At 35.4% G+C, this 17,616-nt stretch overlaps 2 protein-coding genes across 4 annotated transcripts in view; one reads left to right on the top strand and one right to left on the bottom strand.

Annotated features, from left to right (window-relative positions):
• The window catches only part of LOC144965286 (calcitonin gene-related peptide type 1 receptor-like), a 262,580-nt gene that overhangs the window by 190,087 nt on the left and 54,877 nt on the right, over nt 1-17,616 (bottom strand). The window lies entirely within an intron of this gene.
• LOC144963979 (O-acyltransferase like protein-like) lies at nt 7,412-9,868 on the top strand. The gene has a single exon (XM_078897922.1). The coding sequence runs from the start codon at nt 7,412-7,414 to the stop codon at nt 9,767-9,769; it is 2,358 nt and encodes a 785-aa protein (XP_078754048.1). The 3' UTR covers nt 9,770-9,868.

Here is a 17,616-nt window from a genome sequence, read left to right on the forward strand (position 1 = left end):
GCTTATTTTATAGCCTGACACTAGGACTTAGATAAAGTTTGGCGTCATTTTTTAGGGTTGTTTTTGTTGTTTTTTTTTTTTTTGTTTTTTTTTTTTGCAGCGTCTAGTGAGTTGTCATTAGTAGTGCTCAAGGAAACACGTGATTCTAAGGGTTGAACTATTGAATACGACTCACGATGTGTGTTCTTTTGTGGTCAAAGACTTGTCTTTTGACGTCATTGTTTTTGGTAAGTGTCAGGCTATAAGTTTACGATAGCTACGACCATAATATTCCGATTATTGAATTTAAATCAAAACGTTAGAATGACAAAGTTTGAGACTCGAGTGGTGTGAGAACCTACATTCATTCTTCTCGATGGAATGAATTAATTCCAATAACATTTCACAGCGTTGACCTGGGAGTCTATGTTATCTATATGTTGCTTAATTAATCCTCATTGAGCGACGTCAGCTTAATTGCAGGTCTGATAACTCAATAACTCAATTCTTATGGGCTCGTTGTTGTAAGGGAAATCTAAAAAGAAAATGACGCAAAATATTGTCCATTACAACATGACTAAACTAGGGCCATAAGTGGGTTTGGATGTCAGACCTGCATAATATGTATACGTCGTCATTGAGCCATGGGGCGCACATGGCATCTTTTGTTAAATACTTCTATGTCTGCGTGTTGGCTGCATGGACGCTGATGTTGCTCCAGGTTAGGCTAGCCTCTTTAATCTCGGGGCTATCTGGTACGTTATGCCGGATTGGGACAGTGGGCCAAAATTACTCTCCCAAAACGGTTATTTGGAACTAAAGTTCTATTATGTAGAACAATAGGAGTGCCCAGTTTTATACTAGCTTTCTTTTGGTGAAGGAGAATTAAGCCTAGTTCTTAATATAAGAAAACCGGGAACACCGTAAAGATTCAAGTTTTGAGTTCTCACAAAGGCATGGTTGGATCGATATTTGCTTTTAAAAAACAATGTTCCTGAGTCCAATTTAAAGGTAACTACTATGGTCACCGCGGAAAAGACGCGCCTCTTTGTTGACAACATTGCCATGTTACAAGCCGAAATGAGACATTAAGCAAAGACATCGGGAGAAGGAGGAGTAACGCTGAAATAATATTTAAGTGGCAAAGATTGGTAAAATAGTCCCATCAAATTCCGAGTAACATTTCCCCGGCTACATTTTTTGTAAGAATTGACCTGATTTTGTTATTTATGGGGTTTTTAATTTCTTAAATGAGAACTCGCAGGCTCCTACCTCCCCAATCAAAAGGCATTATCCTTACCGGCCATTTCATAGCCAAACTTATTTAACACTTTAATTATTAAAAGGTCTTAATTAACCGGCAATAAATGATTTTATTTTGTTTAACACACTAAAACTCGAATCACAGCACCTAATCTTCGTTTAAGAGCAATCAATAATAATAATAATAATAATAATAATAATAATAACAATGCACATTTATATTGCGCAACCTATCCCTCTGGTTGGAGGCTCTGGGCGCAAATCAATATGACAGATGCAACAGAGGCATGAAGGGTCACTTCTGATGCAGTTTTTATGTTCTGTTTCTTAATCTTTCTGACTAATTATGCGATTCGATTATCTATATTGTAAACATTGAAAAGACTTCTTTAAACCAACCAAATTTCGATTTAGGCGGTCCCTATACTAGCACAAGGTTTACCAGGAGGTGTCCACTGAAACTGATTTCCTGAAATCACCTTCCTAATTTGATGTTTTTCTACAAGCCTATATTATAGAATTTTGTTATATGAATTGCTCTGTTTTAAACAAAGACACTATGAAATCTTAAATGTTTATTTATGGACCTCGATGCTGCTCATCGTTTTATGAACCCCATCTGAACTTAATAAATAACAATGTGAAATTGAATGTAAGCTTCAATTTAATATACGAAAACAAATAAGATGGACGTTTCGGGTTTCCCCTTTATCAACAAAACGGGATGAATGAAACACTACAGACGTATGAGATAATGTGATAGTGGCGTTGTTAAGATGAATAAACAAAAACATGTAGTGTTTCATTCATCCTGTTTTGTTGATAAAGGAGAAATCCGAAACGTCCATTTTATCTGTTTACGTATATTAAATTGAATCCTACAAAAATTCCACATTGTTATTTATTTCTTCGAGCTTCGACCAGCAACATTTACCATTTACATTGCTTAGAACTTCAGCACTCCCAAGTCGAATCGAAAACATAGCATTTATTGTCATATTATCCCAAATTCATTCTATTATCATTGCGATGATAAGCAAATTAGTTTTCCCCTTGTCGAATTATAGATACAGTGTCACCTTTAAAACTTTAGATAGATAGCTTGTTATCGTTAAATAATGGCGTGAAAACTGTTACTGTATATTATAACGATTGAAAGCAAATGTGATCTTTCCCCTCAAACCAGTACAATGCCGGGATGGTTCAGATGCAACAAAAGGAATCTATCGATTCTTTTTTTTAATTAGGGTTGGGGGGAGTGGGGAGGGCGGGGGTTAAAATTGTTTCGTACAGCCCATATTAAATTTTTTGCCAACGTGCACAGAATTACTTGCGAAAAATCTAAAAATGATAAAACTTGCAAACCTGTCTTTAATTGGATTCAATAGTCTGATGTCACGTCGCCCAGCAACGACGGTCATCGTGGTTCTAAACAAAGAAAAAATGTACTTTTTATTCTTCATGCTGGCTAGAACTTTTCATATGTCTTGTGATCAGAATGTGTAAAAGTCAAACATGATTAGATTTAGAATGATTTTTTTTCCTCTGGATACGCTATTATGCTCGTCGGAGAAGTATTTCATAACGCCGTCCGCCATTGTTCCGATAGTTTAGAGCCATTAAGTTACCATGCGTCATTACGAGAGAAGTGACGTTACGACTGTTGAAGCGTAATAAGGGTAATTCTATCACCCGATGACTCAAATAGTTATTCTTCAGGATATTATCTGCTCGGCATTATGAGCCGTTCTTTATTCGACCTTGGATTTGGAACTCGCCATGCTGCCCACCCTTTTACCACCAGATTCATTTGCGAGCACCTACAGACTTTACTACCGGACAAATTTGATCGTGTTGATGGCTCAAAAGATTCGTCTCGATCTATGTAATTTCCACAATACAGTAGTATAATTATGATATCTAATTAAAATAGATGAGTGCCTGCTAGTAATAAACTGTATTTCTCCGCAAGTATCATGAATTCTCCACTAGAAGTTAAAAAGATAAAAGAAAAACATGAAATGAGAATTATTTTGTATGCCTTATTGAAGACTACAAATGCAATATGTTAAGTTGGAATAAAATTAAAATTAATATTTCTATTCATTTTAACATTAAAATCCCTGTTTGGCAGCTGGTTTATCCCGACATATCACCGTTTTAAAGCAATGAGTCACATATTTATTTCAATTGTCTAGAATTAATCTGCATTGTGAATTATACAATTTCAAAAGAAAGAAAAATTCAATGGTTTTAAGGGTGGACAATCAAATTATTGATTTACTATTGATGCCTCAAGGATATCAGCTGTCATGATCTAATCCCTAGTGAAGATTGAAACGAAGAGAATGTATTGATTCGCTAGTTTAAGAGAGTTGTAATACTATATTACAACCAGTACGGCTCGTGGCTCAATCAGTAAAGCATGCACCAAGCAGAATATGTTGATTTAAGAATAAAAAATGGGCTTTTAGATAGCGCAATATCCACTAATCGTGCTCAATGCGCTTTACAAAGGGTCCCAACAGGAATACGTAACATATAGGACGCGATATGACGCCCATTTATAAGTGATAGTACATTTTACCTGACAGAGACAACCCTGCTAACGGCCAGGTACTAATTTTACACCTGAGTATAGTGAGAAAATGTGGGTAAAGAGCTTTTTCCAAAGACAGCTATGCATCGCCCTGAACGGATCTCGAATTCTCGACCTTACGATCTGAAGACGATTGTCATACCAGAACACAATATAATCGCAAAGTTTCATTTCCTTTATTTTTGTTTTTCAAGGGTTCTCAGAATTTACAGGACATTACTTACAGCTGCTATGGTACCATGTTCAGTAAAGTAGAAAACGGTAGGGGCTGCCCGAAGCCGGTGATCGTAAAATACTAACGAAAGAGTGAAAATGGAGAGGCTTCGTATGGGAACAAAACAGACAATGGACGTTTCGGGTACAAACCCTTCGTCAGCACAACAATACACAAATTAACGTGGAAAACAAATATTTGTTTTCCACGTTAATTTGTGTATTGTTGTGCTGACGAAGGGCTTGTACTCGAAACGTCCATTGTCTGTTTTGTTCCCAATCGAAGCCTCTCCATTTCACTCTTTCGTTAGCATGTTCAGTAAACTTCTCTTCATCTGTCAAACGATGGAGTCCGTAACTTTTTACGATGTGGAGCTAGCTGAATTCAATTTTATTTTGAATTCCGAGTATCTCTAAATTAAATCGGGAAGTCAGACTTTGTTACACGTTGTTTTCTTTCATAATGATTGTATTTCATTTTGTGCCTTCCTGGTATGGAATTACAGCGATTCTATGGTAATCAGACAGATTGATCAACATAGAGTGGGAGGAACAGAGATATGGAAAGAAGTGGGGGGGGGGGGGTCGAAAATAAATAAAACGAAGGAGAGGGAGGGGGAGGGGGCTAGTAAAAATGGAATGAATAACAATGAACTTTGCACCGGTATGTTATTAGATGGATAGGAATTGAGTCAAATAGACAGGTAGACAGAGGGATTGATTAATTTATTGATAGATTAATTTATTGATATCATTTAGATAGACAGATAAATAGATCGATAAATGGATAGATAGGTTGATGGATAGATAGATAGATAGATAGATAGATAGATAGATAGATAGATAGATAGATAGATAGATGGATAGATAGATAGATAGATAGATAGATAGATAGATAGATAGATAGATAGAAAGATAGTTAGATAGATAGTTAGATAGATAGATAGATAGATAGATAGATAGATAGATAGATAGATGGATGGATGGATGAATAGATAAATAGATTAGTTGTAAGATACATACAACGAAAGAGGCAAACAGACATCTAGTTCAGGCCTGCCTGGTACCACGATAAATTCGTAGAAATACGAATTTTGGCTCCAGCTACAGGACTGCATTCGCCTCTTTGACTCAATAAATCTTGTTGAAAAGGAAAGTTTAGTTCTTTTTGATTCTTTTAAAAGGACTTGGAAGCATTTTTTGGATCATGCTGAGGGAAAATAATTTATTTCTTAAGCTTTTTAAGGTGATTACTTCTTTTTTTTCCTCGGAAACTACGAATTTTAGAAATTTCAAGTAGGCAGCTCTGATCTAGTTAGACACATAATTTCAAGCAATAGGAGTTAGTAAGATAAAAAATAGGAATTTAGGTAAATAGACAGATAGATAGATAGATAGTTAATTGATTGATTGGTATGACGCTCGCCTATACCAAACTACTTTTCGCCAAATCTAACACCCATAGCTACCAAGTCACTGCTGGAAACACAGAGGAAGGATAGAAATGATAATATATAAAATAAAAAGAAACTCGACTCACCCGACATCAAAGCCCCAAGTCAGTTGCTGTACAATTTGAGTTATCGGAATCCGCATTTCACCCACAGATCCTAATGCCTATACCAAATATCCAATAACCTTATATAAATGGGCTCTGGTAACTCGTTTAGCGAATGAAATGTTCGACAAGACCAGCAAGCATAGAAGGACACAACTTGTCTATCCAATACATCCTGCGACTCCGGAGTGCAAATTAGTACATGTGAAATTATTCTACAAAGCGAAAATATAAATTATCTGGTAATAATGTGACTACTGGGTGACATTGATTTCATTTTCATGTTGCCTTTGGTAGAAAACGTGTATAGATAGATAGATAGATAGATAGATAGATAGATAGATAGATAGATAGATAGATAGATAGATAGATAGATAGATAGATAGAGAGATAGATAGATAGATAGATCTCAGATTTGAGAATTTTTGCCAAGATGAGGGTCTTTAAAATCGATCGATATTTGAAGGACGATTTTTTCTGGCCAAATTGTTAAATTAAATACTTGTCTTTCCAGAGTACGGTGCTTAAATGGTTGTAGCAGCTTATCTGAAAATAGAGTAATAATATTATACCTAAAGGGCTTATTTCCGTAACTAAAATATTATGCAAAACGGGTCTACGTTTTAAAATCAAAGAGTTCACAGAAAAACAAAAGAAAACAAACATCAAAAACGCCTTCAAGGAGGATTATAAATTATAGTCAGTTACAGCGTCATTGTAAACCATTTTTTTTTACCACCACCCTCTTTCTAACTGTCTTCAAATCTGGCTATCGATCTCTTTCCGGTGTGTTCTGGCCTTACCTCATCACAATTCTGTTATCTAGAAAACGTTGGAGCCCACTTTCCAAGTCTCCGAATTCATTTATATCGAGAGCCTGAAAATAATTGAAGTCAAGTGGGTATTTACTTAGCCAACCTTCTCCATCTCTTTCACCTCCCTCGCATTTTTCTGCTAATTCTTCCTTTCGTCCTTTTCATCCTTTTCCTCCTCCTCCTCCTCCTCCTCCTCCTCCTCCTCCTCCTCCTCCTCCTCCGCCGCCGCCACCACCTTCTCCTCCTCTCTCTCCTCCCTTTTCTTATTTTTCTTTATAAGACGACCACCTGTTATTATTATTATTATTATTATTATTATTATTATTATTATTATTATTATTATTATTATTATTATTATTATTATTATTATTATTATTATTATTATTATCACTTTTATTATCTTCATCATCATCATCATCATTATAATTTTCATTATTATTATTATTGTTATTATCATCATCATAATCATCATCATCATCATCATCATTAAAATAAAAATTTTCACGATTTTTTGAAAAGGCAACCTCAGGCCTCTCACAAAAGATAGCTTAGTTTACGAAGATTTGTTCTCTCTAAATTCATTTAGTAACTTACAGCAGCTAATTGAATCTGTTACATAACAGTAATGGCAATTATCATTGTCCGGTATGTTAATTGTTATCTCAATGTTGTCAAATGACCTCTTTTGCCTTGATGGTAAGTACAGTGTGTGTAAGTGTGAGAGAGAGAGAGAGAGAGGGGGTGTGTGTGTGTGTGTGTGTGTGTGTGCGAGTGTATTATATATATATATATATATATATATATATATATATATATATATATATATATATTATATATATATATATATCGACGGACGTTTTAATTAAAGGAAGATAAAACTAGCCATATGAGCCTACTGCGGTGGAATGTGAATTCTAATCACTGGCCATTCTACTAACTTTTTCCATTTTTCATTAATAGTTTCTAGAGTTGACAAGAGTTATAATGAAGATTAAAATGAAATTTGCATTGTTCATTCTTTTGTGTCACTATTTTATGTGTGATATCCATGGGCAAGACATAGGTAGAGGTAATAGGATGATGCAGTCTAAGACTTATTTCGACTGGTTGAATGGTGCAAGAGAGAAAATTTATTTTGAAAATGATAAAGGACGTGTGACAAAAACAACGGAATATTTAGGAGCCTTGTTAAATAGGATATACCAGCCTATGATGAGTATAATTGCTGATGAATATTTTGGGCATAGTGAAGCATGGAATAAGGAAAATATTGTTTTAGAAGACAGCCGTGATAAATTATCCAATTTAAACGACGATTTTCAATCTTTTCGTGAAAATATAAACACTTCGTCCCCGTGTATCAACGACACCGGACACTTGATAGCCAGCTTTGTTGCTCTGAAACCATGGGCAATTCAGTTCTTTGATGCCACCGGAAAACCGGGTCCGGCTCTCACAAAATTGCAACTAAATTTTGTTGGAGACTATGGCCAATGCCGGGCTGCCATCGCCCCATCCTTTTACGAAGGAGGTAAAAATCAAACTGGATTTGAAGGGAACTATTGCGTCATTTCATTCCTAACTGAAGTCCCATTTCTTACAGCAATGTTGGGAGCTTGTTTACCAAGCACTTGTACGTCTGATGAAATTTCCAATCTGGTTTATGATATTCTTGGTTTTGAAAAATTACAGCCTCCGATAATTGGTGTCTCCACACAATGCCTGACTTCGGAAACAGAGATAACAACAGCTACAGTTTTTGCAATATTAATTCTATCCTTGATTGGGATGTTCATGTTTCTTGGAACATTTTATGATATCATGAAAGCAAAAAAGGAGAAGGATACTCAAAGCGAAAATGAAGTATCTCAAATATCACGTGTAATCAGGCATAATTCGAGTTACGAAAGCATTTCAAGCTTGGCAGACAAAGATTGGAGCAAGTCACCAACGAATGGTGATGATTCTTTGTTTGATCGCACGCGTTACCAAATACATTCTTTCAGTTCTGACGAGCCCAGTACGTTTGGAAAGATTCTCCTGTCATTTTCTATTTGTTCAAATGGTAAAAAGATCCTGAACACAAAGCAAATTTCTGGAACTTTGGGGTCAATCCACGGAATAAGGTTTGTGAGCATGTGCTGGGTAGTATTATGCCATGTATATGTAAGCATTACTTATTTCACAAAAAATGGATTGGAAGACATCTCCGATTTATTAAAACGATGGACGTTTTTACCTATTGTGAATGGATTTGTTTCTGTTGACACTTTCTTTACATTGAGTGGACTTCTTACATCATATTTGACAATACAGGAAATGTCGAGAAAAAATTCATGGAAAATCCATTGGCCACTGTTTTACTTTCATCGATTTTGGCGTCTAACACCGCCATACATGTTTTCTATTCTGATTTTTCTCGGCCTTTCTCAGTACATGGGTAAAGGTCCACGCTGGTTCAACCAACAGCCTTATGACCGAGACTTCTGCAAAAGTAATTGGTGGACTAACCTACTCTACATCAATAACTTAGTCAAGTACAAAGAGACTTGTTTTGGACATGCGTGGTATTTAGCTAATGACATGCAGTTTTTCATTCTCAGTCCTCTCATGTTGATCCCATTTTACTTCAGTCGATTTACTGGGATGTTCAGTTGTTTTATATTTCTATTAGTTAGTTGGATAACAACCGGGTCACTTTCTACCAGCCATAAATGGCCAACAACTCCGGTGTCACTTAAACCGGACGCCGGACGAGCCACACAGCCGGAATGGATGGAGCACTATTACGTTGTTCCGTGGTGCCGCATTGGACCTTTCATAGTTGGAATTATGGCTGGATACATCTTAGCACTGGGGAAAGGAAGACCTTTTAAAATGCATTGGCTCCTAGTTGTAGTAGGCTGGATCACCGCAATGGCTTCTGGGTTTGCAATTGTGTATGGAATTCGTGGAGATATCATCGGAGACAAACCCAGCACTCTTGGTGCTGCTTCCTTTTACAACGCTGTTAGTCGGTCCATCTGGGGCGGTTGTATTTGTTGGGTAGTCATTGCTTGCTCTGCTGGTTATGGAGGTCCAATAAATAAATTACTGTCCTGGTCGCCTTTCATTGTATTAGGTAGGCTGACCTACATGTCGTATCTAATTCATGTAAATATAATCAGAGTGTTTTTTGATAACCTTGGTGCGCTCCTATATGCAAATGATACCACGTTGGTCACAGTATATATTGGACTCTTAGTACTTGTTAACTTTGCAGCTTTTGTGTGCGTTTTGGCTCTTGAATCACCAATGTTGAGTCTTGAAAAAGCTTTTATAAGAAAAGACAAGAGTGGATGAGAAGGAAACATTGAACATTACATTGTATGAATCTGCCATGTATTCTCATATCATTACTCCCATTTACCCCTAGCATACACGTAAGCAATGCTATTAGAATTACAATATGCACATGTTACACAATTTAAAAAAAAATATGAACTTTTCCTTTTAGGAACTCCGGACGTATTCTCAATCGCTTCGTGATTTACGAGTGCGAGTAGGAAAGAAAGTTCGTATTCCAAAAGATTGTAAATATTTATCATAATTCTTAAAGTCCTATCTCGTTGAGAGTCGATTTTAAAATATTGAAATGATTCTAGAAGTTATCCACTATATTTTGATTGAATTTAACGCTTGGCAATCTGACATCGCACAGTGTTCTTATGACTGTGAATTCATTACGTCATTATTTATGACGGCTATGTGATCTTGTGGTATGACAATCTCTTTCGGATCGGAAGGTCCTGGGTTGGAGCCTCGCTCGGCACATAGTTGAGTCACTGGAAAAGGCTCTTTACTAACATTCTCTCACCGTATTCAAGTGTAAAATGAGTACCTAGCTCTTAACCCTTTCCTTACCAACCATTTTCAGAACTGTCCCCAAAATTTCACACCCATCCAACACAAAAATAGTTGTATCTGAAGGTCCTGGGTTCGAGCCTCGCGCTCGGCGCATAGTTGAGTCCTTGGAAAAGGCTCTTTGCTTACATTCTCTCACCGTACTTAGGTGTAAAATGAGTACTTGGCCGTTAATAGCGTTGTCTTTGTCCGAAAAATTGTAATATCGCCTAACAGGCGTCATGTCCCGTCCTACATGTTAAATGTACTGTTGACTAGGGACCCCTTGTAAAGCGCTTTGCACACATTTAGTGGATATTGCGCTATATAAAGCTCAAGCTCAATTTTATCTTACTCAAACAGAAAAGTAACAAATACATTTTATGCATAATATGTATCAGCAAAATGAACTCTACAAGACTTTTCTTTAAATTGCGTGATTTACAAAAGAAATCTGAATGATTAAAGTGCTGGTTGGATCGTAACGAATGTGACGGTTTTCCTATGGTTGGTAAAGAGAGGGTTAACGGCGTTGTCTTTGTAGGAAACAAAAAATTGTAATACGGTTTGTCTCGTTCTACATGTTACGTGTTGCTGTTGGTACCCGTTACAAAGCGTTTTGAGCAGGTTTAGTGGATATTGCTCTATATAAAAGCTCACTGTTATCGGGAAGGATAATAAAACTCCCTTGGCCAAAATAGACGAGCAGTAACAGACACAAACACACGAACACACACACACACACAATATGTATATATATATATATATATATATATATATATATATATATATTATATATATATATATATAATGTGTGTGTGTGTGTGTGTGCATTTGTGTGTGTGTGTGTGTGTGCCTATATATGTATAGTTTCATTTTTTTCACTTTCTATACTTGCTCAAACTGGAAGACCAAATTGGCTCATCAAATTAGGTTTACACTGGCAAGTAAGAAAATAACAAAGAGAAAGAAGAATGACAGAGGGTGAATTGATGAAAGCGTGTTAACTGTAAGACAAAGAGCAGTGTGGATAATAATATAATTAATTGTTTATCGGGATAGCGGTGCGGGTGAACTTGTCTCCGAAAAGGGTACCGACATGGGTGGTGGTGGTGATGATGATGATGATGATGATGATGATGATGATGATGATGATGATGATGACGATGATGATGATGATGATTTAAAATGATAGCGCAGATAACGAGAATGGTGATAACAATGTATGGTCATGGACCGCGATGAAAATAACGAGAATTATATTTTATAGTAAAAATAAACGAGTACAAAAAACGAACAGAGTGGGATTTTAACATCTATCTACCAAACTGATCTCTATCTATCTATCTGTCTATATATAATATAATATAATATATATATATATATATATATATATATATATATATATCTGTCGATCCATCTATAATCTATCTATCTATCTATCTACCTTTCTATATATATATATATATATATATATATATATATATATATATATATATATATTTAAAAACATATATATATATATATATATATATATATATATATATATATATATATATATATGTATATCTTCGGTCTATCTATCTAGATATAGTTTATTTCTTATAAGCTAGGGTGTCATTTTCGTAACCTTTATCTGTCCACCTTTTCACACTTTCATTTTATGTGTCTGTCTCTTCGTCATAACACGCTTTGTATCGTTTGCTTGTTCTGAGCCTCACAATTATTTTCCTTGGGTTTTCGTTTATTGTGACATTCTGTATTCAATACACAGTCTTAATCCATCTCCAACACAGTTCTCTCTCTCTCTCTCTCTCTCTCTCTCTCTCTCTCTCTCTCTCTTACTCTCTCTCTCTCTCTCTCTCTCTCTCTATATATATATATATATATATATATATATATATCTTTCTCTCTCTCTCTCTCTACTCTCTCTCTCTCTCTCTCTTTCTATATATATATATATATATATATATATATATATATATATATATACATATATATATATATATATATATATATATATATATATATATAAATAGATAGATAGATATATGTGAATGTGTGTGTGTGTGTGTTTGTTGCTCACTCTGCTTCTTACTCTCACACACATACACACACATAGTTACACACACACACACACACGCACACTTTGTCCATTTCTCTTGCTTACCCTATCAATCCCTCTATAAATCTTTGTAAGTACCTACTCCCCTCTCCGATACAGAGAAATATGTTCTACATTGATGAGAGATTAAGAGAAGCGGGAGAGAGAGAGAGAGAGAGAGAGAGAGAGAGAGAGAGAGAGAGAGAACCGTGTAAACATTTATAATCGTATATATTTTGTTCTTGATCTTACGACATGTTAACACAAATTTCTCATAAATACATCAATTTAAATGGTCTGACATTCCGCCTCACCTACGCAGAATAAAAATCAGTGTATTCAATAGCCATTCGAACTTGTTTTCGTTTTTCATATAATCCTCATGATCCCGATTTCATGTTTGATATAATATTATATCAGCTTGATCCCCGATTATAAGCAAGCCTTTATTTAGCGTGAACCGACTATAAGCAAACTAACAGTTAGAAATACACACGTTGTAAGAGCATTTCCATGAAAATATCACAGTTTGAATGATTGTTATTTTTTTTTAAACTTTTGCTGTTCAATGTTTGGAAAAGTTATGCACATTACATTCCAAAATACGATGTCCTCTATCTCAAAAATTATTTTCCTTTAACTGTAAAAACCTATTGATGAAAATGTGTATGTTTGAATTTCTGAATATAACACATTTCCGAAATTTTCAATAGAAATTTTACAGCATTGTATTGAAAAGGAAAGGAACTAATAGGTGCCTGTTTTTCCCTCTATTGCAACACTAAGCCGGTCTTTCAAGTGCTCTTAGAGACATCCCCGTAGCCACGTTCGCTCGTTAGTTTGTTTTGTTTTGTTCCTTTTTGTTTTTGTTTTGTTCTAATTGTTTGTTTTCTATTGTTTTGTGGGGTGGGGCTGATCATTTTATTAGCACTCACACACGCACACACTCTCACAAACACACACACACACACACACATATATATATATATATATATATATATATATATATATATATATATATATATATTGAGCTAGAGTGAAGTGACTTGAAAAAGGTCACACAGCACAGCGGTGGGTGATCGAACCCGGTACCTTTCGGGTTCGAATCAAAGAACGTACCGTTGAGGTACGCTGCCCCCTATATAGGATATATAATATATATTATGAGTGTTGGTTAGTACTTGTAGATACTAGATTGCTCGATAATATTAATTAGAGCACTCGATAATATTATTTAGAGCAACAACGAACTTAATATGCAACTATGGGTTTATCGTAAACGGAAGAGATGCACGATCAGCATCGAAGAGTGTCCTTATTTACTTATTATATATATATATATATATATATATATATATATGTGTGTGTGTGTGTGGTGTGTGTGGTGTGTGTGGTGTGTGTGTGTGTGTGGTGTGTGGTGTGGTGTGTGTGTGTGTGTGGTGTGTGTGTGTGTGTGTGTGTGTGTGTGTGTGTGTGTGGTGTGTGTGTGTGTGTGTGTGGTGTGTGTGTGGTGTGTGTGTGTGTGTGGTGTGTGTGTGTGTGTGTGGTGTGTGTGTGTGTGTGTGTGTGTGTGGTGTGTGTGTGTGGTGTGTGTGTGTGTGTGTGTGTGGTGTGTGTGTGTGTGGTGTGTGTGTATGTGTGGTGTGTGTGTGTGTGTGGTGTGTGTGTGTGTGTGTGTGTGTGTGTGGTGTGCAAAGTTGAGTCCTTGAAAACGACCTTTACTCACATTCTCTCATCGGATTTAGGTGTTAAATGTAATTGGCCGATAACAGCTTTGTCTTTGTTGAAAAATAACATTATAATACAGCATCGCAGGAGACATTTCTAGTCCTACATGTAACGTGACGCTGTTGGCTAGGGACCCTTCGTGATGTACTGGGACCACCTTAAGTTGACATTGCTCTATATAAAAGTTAAAGTTTTTTTCTGAACATGAAGTGTATTTAACCTAAAGAGAATACGAAGCAATAAGGCGTCATTACAAAATTTCAATTCAATATTTTTGGGACTTCGATGACCTTTTAAAACTATATTGGACCATGGCTGTTAGATTAATACAATGCTTACTTGTTAATCGAATTTTGTTGACATAATATAGCATATATGTCATTTAAAAGGATACTCATACTTCTTTTAAAAAGTCTCTCAATTTCATACAAATATCACCCACATATTTAGCCTTCATCACTTCCCATTTTTTTAACGTGAGCTTTTATATTGCGCAATATACACTAAATGAACTCAAAGCGTCTCAAAGGGTCCCACTCCAATGGCAAAATTCATGTCCCGTCCTAAATGTTAAATGTTGTTGTTGGCCAGGGACCCCTTGTAAAGCGCTTTTAGCACATTTAGTGGATATTGAGCTATATAAAAAAGCTCATTTAACATGTAGAACGATCAATTACTTTGAATCACTAGTTATATTCAGTCCTTAACATTTTGAGTTGTTGATTACTTGTTTAAAAAAGAGAGAAAAAGTTCATTATCCGCTTACTAGCACCGTCGGGTAATAGATACGTTTTTCTTGGTTCCCAGCGACCGTGCATATAAACGGAGATGTCTGTAGTACGCACCTCCTCTGTCCAAACCCAACATGTAAATTGAATTAGCACCGAGTGCCATCGACCGTTCACGGGGTGGCCAAAAATATTAGCTGTTTTATTCCTATTTATGGATTGGATTTAATCGAACATTTTGTAATCGCTGACTTTTTTTTTATTGATAGGTCATTCTTATTTCTTTTACGTTGGTTGTTTCTGTTAATTATGTTAAGGGTGTTTTATCAACTATTATCCAATAATAAGAGATTGATGTAGATAGCTTTAAAACTATGTCATTTAAAAAATGTAGATGTCAGACTTCTTGCATATTGTTTGAGATTTTGACGTTTTGTCCAATCTGTTGTTATAGATTTCTTGATCTAAAAAAGTGCGTATGAAACAGTGCCAGACAAAACAACAAATAGGAATGAAAGAAATAAAACACCATCCCAAAAGATCAGTCTCGGTCGTAGAATACAGATTTTTAGGGTGTTTTTTCCCTTGTATTTTTCCTTCTTATTTTGTCTGGTATTGTTTCATACTCACTTGTTCAGATCTCTATCTCACACTAGTGCCTGCACCTTAATTTGTCACCTTGCTATAAGATTCTTTTTTCTTTTTTTTCTTGTTTTATTCTTGCAAGAGCACAAGAAACCTTTTATTCTTCCTCTCAAACAATCTTACTTCAGTTATATGTGACCATACGTCTCGTAACGGTATTATGTCGGGATGACTTTGGTGTTGGAAACTGAATTTATAGCCACAAAAATAAACATTAGGGTCAATTTCGATTCTTTTTGGTGGAGATCTTTACAATTTCTTACCTTAACAAGGACCTAAACTTCGAAATTTCTCATCTTTCTAATTCTAAATTCCCTTTTTCACGGTCAGATTCATCGCGACATAATACCGTTTTGAGATGTCACATATCGGAAAAAGACATTTAGAAGAAAAGTGTTCAGCGTCAATATTTGATTTCTAGTTAATCTAAGGTTTGGCAATTTAATGAAGTCGTACATTTTAAAATCATTTTTTTATGCGTTACAATGTATGTAAATCGGTAGAATAAAAATATTTTGTTTTCACTAAAGAAATCATGATGTTTGAGTCAATGTTTTTATATTCCATCCAAAGATTTAACTCTAGGATAAGGTTTCGAGCTCATTTTTACTCATTCGCTCATTTACCAAAATATTATACGTTGTTCAACTTTGAGATTGACATGGTGTAGACTTGACAATCAAAAAGACATGTATTTCTTTCTTCTTTGTTCCGTTTTTATCAAAAGAAATCATAACTTTGTGTTAAAAACAACTAATTTACTAAAATGGCGAAGTAAATATTTCAATGGAAATGAAATAACACAGACTTTCTTTTTAAAGGGTTAAATTCCATTAAACGTTACATGTCGTTACATGCATCCCGACACTAGAGGCAGGCTTCATGACCGTTGGAAATGAAAAGATCGAAATAAGCAAAACTAGCTTTACGAGCACAACAAATCAAAATAGAAAAGTCTTTCGCGTGTTCAAGGGTCATGCATAGTAAAACATGGGTACCGATCAGACGTGCGACTCCTACAACACAGAGGCTCTCGATACTTGAGACAATTTTAATACCTATGTCGTTCTTCACAAGGGTACCCCAGTCGAGGTCGAATGATCTTTTGAGATGTTTTATTTTTCTCTTATATTTTTCTGTCTTGCTTTGTCTGGTACCTTTCATACACACTTGTTCAGATCTTTATCTTACACCGGTGCCGGCTCCTTAATTTCTTAATTTGATATTTTTCAAATAAATAGTAAGACGTGGTAGCCGATGCCAATAGACTAAAACCACAATCGTTCCTTTCCAAAAGTAATTGCCCAGGCGAGGCTTATCCAGACATTCATATTATCAATTCATCAATTTAAGATTCATGTATTCATTTTTTTTTAATTACGCCCTTCCGCCAGAAATATGGTCCATCAAATATCGATCGACTAAAATTACCTTCATCTTGTCAAAAAGGAGCTCCCAAATTCGAGAGATTTTGACGAAGTTAGAGTAATCTTAATCAATCGATTTTTGAAGGATGAGTTTTCTGGCCAAAATTTTAAAAACGAGGTGGGTTTTTTTTTTCAGAGTACAGCTGATCTGGTTCACCACGACATACCACCAGTTTGAGGTGATGGGTCACACATAATTTTATATCCTGTGAAGTGGAGAGTAAAATCAAAATTATGTATCATAGTACAATATGTTATATTATTCAAAGGTTATGCATTAATCAGGGTTGCTATCGATTGCTCGTTAACTTTCATATTAGTAAAATCTAGATCACGATTCGTGTTATAAATTTGATATCATATTACAGCCGTACTCTCAACAACAACAAAATAATAATAAATAAATAAATAAACACGTATATAAAAATTTGGCAAGAAATCTCGTCCTTCAAATATCGGTTGATTAAAATGACTCTCATTTTGGCAAAAAGTTTTAAACACGAGAAGCCGTGAAGTCCCAGATTTGAGACTTTTTGCCAAGATGTGGGTCATTTTAATCCACCGATATTTGGCGGACAAGTTTTCTAGCCAAAATTAGAATAAGACATTACAATCATTTTGGCACGGATTCATGACCAAGACTTGCGTATAAGCTTTGTCTTTTTATTGGGAATT

The sequence above is a fragment of the Berghia stephanieae genome, chromosome 2 (genome assembly GCF_034508935.2).
Source record: "Berghia stephanieae isolate SIO BIC M18660-M18661 chromosome 2, UCSD_Bste_1.3, whole genome shotgun sequence".
NCBI lineage: Eukaryota > Metazoa > Mollusca > Gastropoda > Nudibranchia > Aeolidiidae > Berghia > Berghia stephanieae.

Bases quoted from the DNA above. Each gene is read 5' to 3' on its own strand.
- LOC144963979 (XM_078897922.1), top strand. From the start codon at position 7,412: ATGAAGATTAAAATGAAATTTGCATTGTTCATTCTTTTGTGTCACTAT.